Source organism: Lepidochelys kempii, chromosome 9 (genome assembly GCF_965140285.1).
Source record: "Lepidochelys kempii isolate rLepKem1 chromosome 9, rLepKem1.hap1, whole genome shotgun sequence".
Lineage (NCBI taxonomy): Eukaryota > Metazoa > Chordata > Testudines > Cheloniidae > Lepidochelys > Lepidochelys kempii.
Genome location: NC_136388.1, coordinates 47,459,943 through 47,471,961, shown reverse-complemented (window position 1 = coordinate 47,471,961; position 12,019 = coordinate 47,459,943). Strand labels below are relative to the sequence as shown.

The 12,019-nt window shown below is 47.0% G+C and overlaps 1 protein-coding gene across 5 annotated transcripts in view; it reads left to right on the top strand.

Annotated features, from left to right (window-relative positions):
• The window catches only part of MYO7B (myosin VIIB), a 99,800-nt gene that overhangs the window by 58,492 nt on the left and 29,289 nt on the right, over nt 1-12,019 (top strand). For all 5 annotated transcript variants that reach the window (XM_073360171.2, XM_073360170.2, XM_073360173.2 and 2 more), the window contains exons 25-30: nt 1,018-1,188; nt 4,236-4,316; nt 6,963-7,090; nt 9,124-9,250; nt 10,736-10,855; nt 11,539-11,712. In XM_073360171.2, the coding sequence (XP_073216272.2) occupies nt 1,018-1,188; nt 4,236-4,316; nt 6,963-7,090; nt 9,124-9,250; nt 10,736-10,855; nt 11,539-11,712 (801 nt within the window). The remainder of the gene's footprint in view (nt 1-1,017; nt 1,189-4,235; nt 4,317-6,962; nt 7,091-9,123; nt 9,251-10,735; nt 10,856-11,538; nt 11,713-12,019) is intronic.

Sequence of the window (12,019 nt, the reverse complement as noted above, 5' to 3'; positions counted from 1 at the left end):
GTGGCTGCGCAGGAGAGATTCCTGCCACTCACTCAGTCAGCTGACACAAGGTGCCCTGATGTAATCGCTTCTCCACCTTTATTCTACCAAGGAAAATACTCAGGGGTAGCCCTGGCCACTCCTGCTCAGGATAGGGGAGGGGAAGAAGGGGCTTTAGACTTTCCCTTCACTTAGCTGCTGTTGGGGCTTCTGGTTTTTGAGGTGAAGTTGAGGGGGAGCGGAGGTCCATGCCTTCCCATCATCCTGCTGTTGCTGCTCCTGCTGAGGAATGAGGAGTTCTGGGATTCCCTTACTTAGCATAGGGCAGCCTTAGAAAACCAAGGTCCCCATCCTGCAAGAGATTTGATGTCACTCCCTTGCAGGTTTGGGTCCTAAGGGCTCTTGGGAAAGCTGAATGCTGGCTGCCAGTCACTGAGTAAGTTCAGACTCCAGCTCAGCTAATGTTTCTGTACCACTTGCCAGCCCCATCCTGCACCCTCCCCAATATTCAAAAAACTGCCTCACCACAGCAGCTGTTTGAGGGCTTTAGCAATAATACAGCTAGTCTAAGGGCTTGTCTACACTTAAACGCTGTAGCACTTCAGTGAAGACACTACCTACTCTTACGGGAGGGGTTCTCCTGAGAGGTAGATCAGTGGGAGAACTGTCTCCATCAGGGGTTAGGTTGGTTTAACTGCATCGCTCAGGGGTGTGGATTTGTCCCATCCCTGAGCGACGTAGTTATATACCCTAATTTCCTACTGTCGACTGGACCTAACATTCCCACCAGAGCCACCTGAAGCTTCACATCCTGTCCTTTCTGCATTGGGGATACACGAATATTGCTCATACATGACATGAGAGTCTATGGACACTTCCCATGTGAATGATATGGAGCACAGGATTTTACCTGCCTGAACAGTGGGGGCGGGAAACGAGAAGTCCTACCCGTATGTGCATGTGTGGTTCTCTATGAGCAGTGGGGAGCTTGGAGTTCTCCATATCTGTCTGACTCCGCATCAATCTCCTGCCTTTCAGGCTTCCTTGGCTGTGTGGAATATCATCCTACGGTTCATGGGCGAACTCCCGGAGCCAGCAATGTTTGCTAAGAACACCAACAGCAAGAGCAGCTCTGTGATGACGCAAATCTATGACACGCTTGGCAAGAAAAACCAGATCCAGCTAATGGTCCACAACACTCCAGAACTGGTAAGATGGAGAAGGCTTTATTTTCAGACTCTTCCCCCTGCTATTGTGCTGCTGTTCTGAGTGGTGAGAACCACAAAGGAACACTTGAAGGCTTTAGCACTGCTGCATTTAACACATACCAATAGCCTTCTCTGCAGAAAGCCAGCCTCACTGGAGGAAACTGTAGCCAGTTCTGGCAGCCAAGGTGAAAACATTCACGTACCAGTAGCAGAGCTTAAACACTCTGCCCGCTGGGTGGAGAGCCTCAATTTGAGACAACCCCTATGCATTATGGGCCAGATTTTCAAGCATTCAGCATCCTCACTGTGATGTGGATGGCCAGGTTTTCAAAAGAACTTTGCGCCCAATGGACTGAACACTGGAAAATCTGACCCTGTGTTTAAAGAGACTATTTAGAATATTTTTACTAGCAGTTTTAATAGCATCTTAGAATTTTTTTAACTAGTTATTGTAATTTTACTTCTTCCCAAGCGGTTGTAGCTAGAAACAGCCTTTTTCTCCATCTTGAGCCTGTCTCGAGAGATCCCTATAGGAGTCATGTCGGCCCTCTGCAAGTGGCACCTACAGTATGGCTCGGCACAGGCAATGCAAGTGGAGAACAACCAACACTGGTAATAAGCATTTTTCTCTTGAATTGAAGATGGCCTCAGCATTATTGGATGTAAGCACTCTAGCCCTCACAGATGAAAAGAGCAGCTCATGCTAGTGACCTACAAGAAAAGTTTGGGCACAGCAGTTGTGGTCTGCTCTGCATAAGAAATTACCTATTGTAAGGTTTTCTATAGAAGAGGCTCTCAACCTATCCAGACTACCCTGTATCCCTTCAGGAGTCTGATTTGTCTTGCATACCTAACGTTTCACCTCACTTAAAAACTACTTGCTTACAAAAATCAGACATAAAAATACAAGGGTCACAGCCCACTGCTACTGAAAAATTGCTGACTTTTTTTTTTTAAACCATACAATTATAAAATAAATTGCAATATAAATATTGTACCTACATTTCAATGTATAGTGTATAAAGCAATATAAACAAGCCATTGTATGAAATTTTAGTTTATACTGACTTCACTAGTGTTTTTAATGTAGCCTGTTGTAAAATTAATCAAATATCTAGATGAGGTGATGTACCCCCTGGAAGACCTCTGTGTACCCCTAGGGGTATGCATACCCCTGGTTGAGAACCACTCTCACATCAGAGTAGTGTCTAAGCAGTTAGATGAACCTTTGGTGACCTACAAGTGATAGAAGTAAGGGCTGTTGGCCATAACTTCCTCTTCACGTTCCTGTAGGATCCTAACTTGTTCCTTTAATTATGGCTAAGCGAAATCATGCAGCTAGCAGTGCTTAGTTAAAGCCCCAGGGGACCAATAAGGGGGTCTGTCAATGGGTAGGCTTACTGCTGGTGCATCCTGTTGTGGCACAGCAGGCTCTCCTCAGCTGGTGCCCCTCTCTTCTTACTCCTCAGCCCCCTGTTGGGGTCAGGTATGGTCCCACCCCTTTTGGGGTAAACTCAGTCCTGAATGTCTACAGCCCAGCAGCTTCATGCCAGGTTTTCAGCCTGACTACAGGCTTGAGTCCTTTCAATTCTTTATCTCCAGGGCATTCACAAATTACCTTTGACAGGGGGCTGGTAGGGGAACCGAGGCTCTCCCTCTACTCTAGGCTCCAGCCTTGGGACCCTGTAATAAACATCAGGTCTACCTCTTAAGACCCACTGCTTCCTGCCTGGGCTGCTTCCTCCCACAGCCTGTCTCTAGGCCATTCTACCAGCCCCTCCTCTGCAGATCCCAAAAGGAAAAGCCTCATAGTTGTGAGGAACAAGGTATATGTAAGAATCCCTTGCCAGGCCTACCTATCCCTAGGGAGGCTCTAATGCCTAGCAGAGTCAGTCACCCTCCAGCCCCAGCCAGGCCTTCCTTCAGGCAGTCCTTGGATAGGCTCTGGCCCCACCAGGCCTTCTTTCAAGGGCTTAGCATAAGAGGCCTCTTCTCTTCCCAGCCAGCTCCTGGCTGAGCTGGGCTACCCCTTTTAACTCCTCCCTCCAGGCTTGGCACTGCTCCCAGGTGAAGTGGGACAGGGCTAATTGAACCCACATGCTCTCATTAACTCCTTTCCACCTAGTGTGGGTTTTGTACTCCCTATCCCAGGGTCAAAGAGGGTCTTGCATTTAACATAGTCCTTGGAAGCCTCCCCTAGGGGAATGGAGCAAATGGAAGGTTGTGGCCTGGTTGGGGAGTGAATCCGGGACTGGCTGAGCTCACAGAGAACTAAAGTTAATGATGCAGATACCCTGCAATGTAAAACATCCTGATTTTTGCCTGGAAACTAGTTCAGAGTTCATCAGGGTGGCAGAGTCCTGATGAAGACACATTCTACTTCCATTGTTCAATACACAGTTTAAAATATTGCGAAGGAGATGGTGGAGGCTAATGGGATTTCAAAAGTGTCAAGCCCTGGCATAACTGTTCTATTTTGTTAGTCTCTAAGATACCACAAGTCCTCCTTTTCTTTTGGTCTACTTTTGAAGTTAATGGTAAAACTCCCAGTGGGAGCAGAGTTAAGCCAATGCTGACCACTTCTGAAAATCACACCCTGAATGGCTGCTCCTAAGAATGTTACCTAGATTTTTCAGACCAAGCCATTGTACCTGAATTCCTGTTTGTGAACAGTTAACTGAATTGCTGAAGAACTATTGTGCTCTCAAGATATTAATACTTTTCTGTTCTTTTTTTAAAAAACCACATAGGCCCAGTAGAATGCAGAAAGAATGAAACACAATAGTTCAGGTCCTCAACTGACACAAATCACAGTAGCTCCACTGAAGTCAATTGACACCAGCTAAGATTCTGGCACAGTATTTCTATAACACATTGTCAGAAAGCTGTCACTCCAGAGGCCCAGACACTGGAGAGAAGGTGCTTTGGTTGATGATTCCCTTCACATAGTTCAGCATTTTTCCCCCTGCTCGCCATTCCTTAATTCACAGGTCTCTACTGCGCTTTGGGCATTGAACTAGTTTTCTGTCATGACCATGTCTATTTTAGGGAGACTACAGAAGAGATAACAGAGTCTCCAAGGGGATTTCCTCCGTGAAGCTGAAACGTTCCTCAAAGTTGACAGGAAAGGTAAGAGGCAGACATCAATGTAGCTTTCTCCATGTATCTTTGCCAGGCCTCCTGCCTCCCCATGCTGACAAGCACTATGGGCTGCCTGTCCCCGGACTAAAAATTCTCTCCCCAGGCAGCTCCAGGGCCAGCTGTTCCCTGTGTATGGAACTCCTGCTCTGCTACTTTCCACTGAGGTTATTTATATCCTGACAGGTCCCCCTTCCTCCAGCCCTGCCAGCCCTTCCTGCTCCTGTTGAAGGGCGGCTCTTCTGCACAGTGAGCCCCGCATTATTAACAGTTGTATTATATAGGGTGCCTAAAGGCCTCGCTCGGGGCCCCATTGTGCTATGTGCTGCACAGATACAGTGAGTGTTCTACCTTCAACAGCTTACAGTCCTCCCCTGCCTCCTCTTAGGCAATTCCTCCAGAGCAGAGACTGTGCGTCCTTTTCCACTCAGTGAGGAAATCTTTCCCTCCCATGCACCTTTGAACAATCCCCAGGCCCTATTGTGCTTACACTAGGTGGTTCAAATTTAGATTTTCTCCAGTCCTTTTCTGAAGGACAATCCCTCCCCCAGTTCTCGCTCACAGATGTCTTAGCCTCTTCTAATCCTTGCAACTGGGAGATTCCAGGCTGAGCTTCCTACCCTTCCAGAGCAAGGACAGGCCTTTCTTGCACCAGGACATTGAACTAGAGCTGGTTGAAAAACAACAAATGTCATAAAAATGTCCAAAATTGTTTCTATTTTGCAGTGTTTAAAATGAACCCGTACCCATTTTTCACCACTTTTCTAATTGAAATTTGCATTGATAGTGTTACTGAAAATTGCCATTTACCAGTTTTCAGTAAATGAAAAAAAAATTGATATGTTTGATAGAAAATGTGGTGAAAAGCTTCACACACAAAAATAAATGTAGAAAACCAAAGTTATTTGCACTATTTGTCATTGTTTGTGAAAAGACCATTTTTTCAAGAAAAAAAATTGAAAAATTTCAGCCAACTTTATTGTTAACACTGTTCAGAAGGGAAGGACACCACCCCACCCCCAGACACACACAGTTTGGTATGACTAATACGAAGTCCTGTGTTCTATTTTCCCATTCCCAGTGTTCAGGCTTCAGATGAGAAGGTGATGCTAGTATTTCATTTTACTTATTTTAGACAAACTACTCTTTGAAGGAGAATGACTAGGGACAGCAGTCCTTAGGCCAGTCACAATGTCTGAACAGCTCTACTGAGCACATAACATAGTGTAGCGCATTGGCTTTGGGTGCATGAATGCTTGGCTGCTTGCTAGTGCATCGTTCACTGAAAGGATAAGGGACCTATCACTAACACCAGTTAGAAGAGTTCTGCTTTGGGGAGGGATAGCTCAGTGGTTTGTGCATTGGCCTGCTTAACCCAGGGTTGTGAGTTCAATCCTTGAGGGGGCCATTTAGGGATCTGGGGCAAAAATTGGGGATTGGTCCTGCTTTGAGCAGGAGGTTGGACTAGGTGACCTCCTGAGGTCCCTTACAACCCTGATATTCTATGATTTGGCACTAGAGGGAAAGGTTTCTGCGGTGGAAAATGAAGGAGCAGCTTTGTGGCTCTTCAGAGATGTTCTTTAATAACTGTCTCAGTTGATGCAGAACATAGATCCTTTATATCTATCTAGATCAGGGGTGGGCACACTTTTTGGCTCGAGGGCTACATTGGGGTGCAAAACTGTATGGAGGGCCGGGTAGGGAAGGCTGTGCCTCCCCAAACAGCCTGGCCCCCCTCCCACTATCCGACACCTCCCACTTCCCGCCCCCGACTGCCCCCCTCAGAACCCTTGATCCATCCAACCCCCCCTGCTCCTTGTCCCCTGACCGCCCCCTCCTGGGATCCCCGCTCCTAACTGCCCCCCCAGGACCCCACCCCCTATCCAACTCCCCTGCTCCTTGTCCCCTGACTGCCCCACTGAACCCCTTGCCCCTTATCCAACCCCCTGGCCCCGGCCCAGCGCCCTTACCATACCGCTCAGAGCAGCATGTCTGGCAGCCACACCATGCGGTTGGAGCCAGACACGCTGCCGCACTGCCCTGCATGAGTGCGCAGTGCCACTGCCCAGAACACTGCCTGCACGGCTATGGGGGAGGGAGTAACAGCAGGGGAGGGGCCGGGGGCTAGCCTCCCGGGCCAGGAGCTCAGGGGCCGGGTAGGGTTGGTCCCGCGGGCCGGAGTTTGCCCACCTCTGGTCTAGATGTTTACAGAATACTCATCACTATAGTATATGAGTGCAACAGGGACTTCATGCTATTGCAGAGCCAAAGGTCACAGTAGAGCTAAGTAGAACCAGCTAGTCGGTGAGGGTAATGCTGCAGCAATAAGAAAAGGAGTACTTGTGGCACCTTAGAGACTAACAAATTTATTTGAGCATAAGCTTTCGTGAGCTATAGTACTCCTTTTCTTTTGGTGAATAGAGACTAACACGGCTGCTACTCTGAAAGCTGCAGCAATAGATATTTTGGATTAATTTACATTGAAATAATGATGCTCTGGTCAGCTCTCAGCTGTCACTGGGTTATGCTGGGAATGTTTTGGCTGTAGAGATACAGTAGAGGCATCTATTCCTGAACCCAGTTGCAACTGACTAGTACAAAAGAAGAGCTACTGAGAATCCTGCCTTTCTGTTTCAGGTGGTGAGTCAGCTGAACAGTAGGGAGGAGCTAATCCAGGAGCAGAGCACAATCTTGGATAGACCGATGTCCAACCTTGAAAAAGTGCACTTCATTATCGGCAATGCAATCCTGCGCCCTGCCATCAGGTATGGAACTTGCACCTGTCATCAAAGGCCAACCACCCACAGCTACAAAACCATCCTGAGCTCTCTTTCCAAATCCTGCTATCAACTCCCATTAACTGAGGAGTTGGGGCTCAATTCATCTCTGAGGAAGTCTGTCTGTCTGTCCAGAGTAACCAGCTACTCCCAAGAGGTTCTCTCACCACTGTCTGCTGGAACCGCCTTCCTCCCTGCCTGCCTGTCCTGCCATTTTTGATGAGATCAGTGTCCATCTTACTGGTTCTCTCACCTATATCAACCTCTATCGCTGAACATCTCAGGGGTATGCAGTAGGGCCTGCTTTTGTGCTGTGGCCTGCCAAAAGCTCAAATGTCCGATGCAACACCAGGTTTAGAAAATCTGACCTAAGAGGAAAGGTTGAAAGAATTGGGCATGTTTAGTCTAGCGAAGGGGGGGACATGCCAAGAGTTTCAAATATGTAAATGGCTGTTATAAAGAGAACTCCGATTAATTGTTCTCCATGTCCACCAAAAGCAGGCCAAGTAGTAATTGGCTTAATTAGCATCAAGGGGGATTTAAATTAGATGTCAGGAAAAACATTCTAACTCTGAATGGCGGTTAAGTACTGAATAGGCTTCCAAGGTACATTGTGGAATCCCCATCACCGGAGATATAAGAACACATTAGACAAACAGCTGCCAGGGATGGCCTAGGTTTACTTGGTCCTGCCTCAGCGCAGGAGGCTGGACTAGATGACCACACAAGGTCATTTCCACCCCTACATTTCTATGTTTTTTATTATTATTCTTCACCCTAACTTGGGCTGGGCTGTCTTGGGCTGGGCATACTCGACATACTCCTGGGACAGATCCTCAGCTGGTATAAATTATCTTCAATTGAGCTATTACAGTTTATGCTAGCTGAAAATTGGCCCCCAATGTCCTTGTTTCATATACTTCCTGCCTTTGATCCCAGTGGTTGGGCAGAGCTCCTCTGCCCTGTGTTCTGTGTCCATGTTTCTATCCAGGGAACTAAGTTATTTTAAGAGAGATTTTTAATGTTGCTTCTCTTTTCCCCACTGAAATGTTCATTAGTGCTTTTTGCCCATGCTTCCACTATGCTCTTGCTAGCTTGCATTTTCACAGGTTGCACACTGCCATACTAGTTAACTCCAACATTAGCCATGATTTCTCTGAAAGCTTATTTAAAATCCCAACTACTAGACTCTCTCCCTTGTGTTCTTTCATGATGCCAAGGTGACAACTATCCTGCTTGTTTATATAGAGCCATTCTAAAATAATCTACGCTTTCCCTGGGTCTCTGTCCATGGTGGTCAAAGCCTGCACATTCATGCCTGACGTTTCTGTAGACAATGGAGTGCTTGCCCCCTGGGAGCTGGACTGAAACTCCCAAACTCATTTCATATAAGCCACCAAAAGCTGTTGAATGGTAACAGCCTTTGGTCACAGTCAGACTGGACTGGACATAGAATATCAGGGTTGGAAGGGACCTCAGGAGGTCATCTAGTCCAACGTCCTGCTCAAAGCGGGACCAATCTCCAATTTTTACCCCAGATCCCTAAATGGTCCCCTCAAGGATTGAACTCACAACCCTGGGTTTAACAGGCCAATGCTCAAACCACTGAGCTATCCCTTTCCCCCTTGGACATACAACATCCATGGGGACAAGGCACTGTAGGATTAACTTCCTTGTGCAAGAGGCACTGAACTGAGATTCAGAACATCCTGGCTTCCTGTGTGACTTGGGCAAGTCAATCACTCTCTCTGTGCCTCAGATCCCTACCTGTGAGATTGGATGATGATACAGTAATAGTTCCTACCTCCGAGCTATCGGGAGGCTGGATTTCTGAATGAGGGGGAGGTGCCTTGAGCACCGTGGAAAAGGAACTAAATAAAATATACTGAGCTGACACAGAGGTAATTTTAAAGAGCTGAAATGGTCAGTCTGAATGCTGCAGGGATCCATCAAGCCACAGTTTGACGGCATAATGTCCATCATTCTCTTTGACAGTGTGATCAGCATGTGTCTTGTTACAGAGATGAGATTTACTGCCAGATCTGCAAGCAGCTCTCTGGAAACAACAACAAGAGCAGTCGAGCTCGAGGCTGGATCCTCCTCTCGCTTTGCCTGGGCTGTTTCCCTCCCTCAGACAAGTTTGTGAAGGTATCGTGCCCTCATTTCCTGGACCAGGTCTGGGGGCTTGTTTGTTGTTGTATTTGGCTACAATATGTAGAATTAACTGGTTGCTATAGCGACTGGTGGTAGGATGGAGGCAGAAACTCCCCCACATCGTTACTCCCCCACATCAATACATAAATCTCCCGTATTGTACCCTTCACCCTCCTTCAGACGTAAATACATGAGCCAGAGACTCAGATGCTGCATAGACTTCAGTGCTCTGACTTCATTTGAGTTACTCCAGGTTGCTTCAGAAGCGCTATACCAATTTACACCTGCTGAGGATCTGACCCATACTATACATGTTACAGGCATTTGTAATGCGACGGGAGGGGAATAGTTAGAAGTAAAGATCAGTAGCAACTCCCTCACCACAGATTACTCTGCAAGTGTTCCTCCCCTCTCTCTTTGCAAAGCCAAAGACCCAGCCCAAACGGAATGTATGGGGCATGGCCAAGACGCGTACATCCCTGCTGTCATTCCATTGATGGCAGTGGGGCCTGATTCTGATCTCATCCACTTGCACAGTGGTGTAATTCCACTGCCTACTTCAATGGCATTAATAGTGATTTAGGGGAGAGATCCAAATCAGGCCCAGTTACCGCAGGGATGAATTCAACACAACAGGCCTGATTCTGATCTCTTGCTGGTGCAACATAGGAGTAGCTCATTTGAAGTTAAATAATAAGTGAGATTGAGTCAGGTCTACTGGCTCCAAAAGTTTCTTTACAGCCCACAGTTGATTACAATGGAGCCTATTTTAGCATCCTGCTCTTCCAATGATTGGTCCCTGATCCTTCAGAGGAAGGTAAAACACCGTAATACCCCTGGCCAGTTGTTCCAGGCTGCATGTTGGAACGGAAATAGTGCCTTTCCTGATTTACAGGGATATGAGCACTCTGCCCCCTGAAGCATGAGGTTTGCAGGAGGCTTCTAGACTGACCTGTGGATTCAGATAACAGGCCAAATTTCCAGAGAGAGTCCTGAGGTCCATGTGCAATTAAGCACCCATGTTTGCATGTGTAGTTACTGCAATTCTGTGCAAACAGTAGGACTGCATGGACAAAGGATGCCCTTGGTATCATGCAGTCGCCAGGCAGGCGCCTGCATTTGCAATAATACTTCCATATCACAGAGTGAGCAATTGGCACAGATCTTACTCCCTGTTGAGGGTTTAGCTCTGCATATCACTACAGATTCTTCTAGTTCAAAATTCCTTGAACTTCACTGAATTGACATGCTAGTGTAAGCTCTGCAGGAGTTGAAGATTGATTTCTCCATAGAAATCTTAATGGATGACTAAGTAGTATGATTAGAAAATGCCAAGAAACCCAGTGCAATGCATTGGCAAATTGGTTTGGGAAGAGCTATTATAGGATCAGGCTGATCTGATCTACTGGCCCTTGTGAGACACCAGTTCTTTAGCAACATCTGCATTTCCTAATTGTCTCTTATGTTTTGTACATCCAGTACCTGCTGAATTTCATCTGCAATGGGCCCACAGGCTACGCGCCGTATTGTGCTGAGCGGTTGAATCGCACCTATACCAATGGAGCGCGGACTGAACCTCCCAGCTGGCTGGAGCTACAGGTAGTTTCTCTCTCATCAGCGGGTTCTCAGTTACATATCTGTGTGTTCATGTTGAATGGTATTTACTTGTCTTCACTGGCTGATCTTTCCAAGTCCAGGAACTGAAAGACAGTAAACCTGCTCTGGCTATGCTGTTAGACATGCCCAGTTGTAGTCACTCCTTGCCAGGTGGACTAACAAAATCAGGACTTTGTCATAATGCATCAGATCCATAAGATGGGTGACCAGTTGTGTGCTGCTGCATTTGCTGTCCTTTTGATGAAGCTGCAAGATGGGTGTGGAGCTGGTTTTTATTCTCTTTTCCTTTGTATGGGCCCTGCAGACTGAGGCCAGGCCTACACTAAAAAGTTAGGTCGACCCAGCTACATTGCTCAGGGGTGTGAAAAGTCTTCAAATGCAAGTATTCTTCTGTCAAACTAGATACTGCCTTGGGGGAGATGGATTAACTACAGCAAGGGGAGAGCCTCTCCCATCGCTGTAGTGAGTGTCTACACTGATGCACTACCGCAGCATTTCTAGTGAAGACGTAACCTCACTTAATGAGCTGAGATCTCGAACGTGATTGTGATCATGGTGTAAAGGTGGTGCAGAGAGAGCTCTTAAATCTAAATGACTCCTCCATTCTCCTTGGGAAAGTGGGGTCTGCCTCTGATTCTTCTCATTCACTTAATTCTGGCTAACAGGCAACAAAGCAGAAGAAACCCATTGTATTTAATGTCACCTTGATGAATGGCCAAAGCATCACGGTTCCTGCAGATTCAGCCTCCATTGCCAAAGAGATCTGCCAGTTGGTAGCTGATAAAATGACGCTGAAGGACACGTTTGGTTTTTCACTCTACATTGCTGTGTATGACAAGGTAAAGTATTGAAATCCATCCTGAAATCCTCAAACTCCTCCCCAGGAATGGCCTCTAATAACCCTCCAGAAGCTCCTCCCAAGGGAATGACCTCGAATAGTCCTCCACAAGCTCCACACTGGGAATCTCCTCTAATATCTGTCCCACCTGGCTGAGGACTCCCTTACAGCACTGGTTCTACTCTCTTGCTTTTTGTCACTTCCAACGGCTGACAGTTCCCCTCCATTTGCCTGCTCGGGCATTCTTGTTTTCCATCATAGATATTCCCCTCTTACTGCTGTCAGTATTTCTCAGCCCTACACAGAGG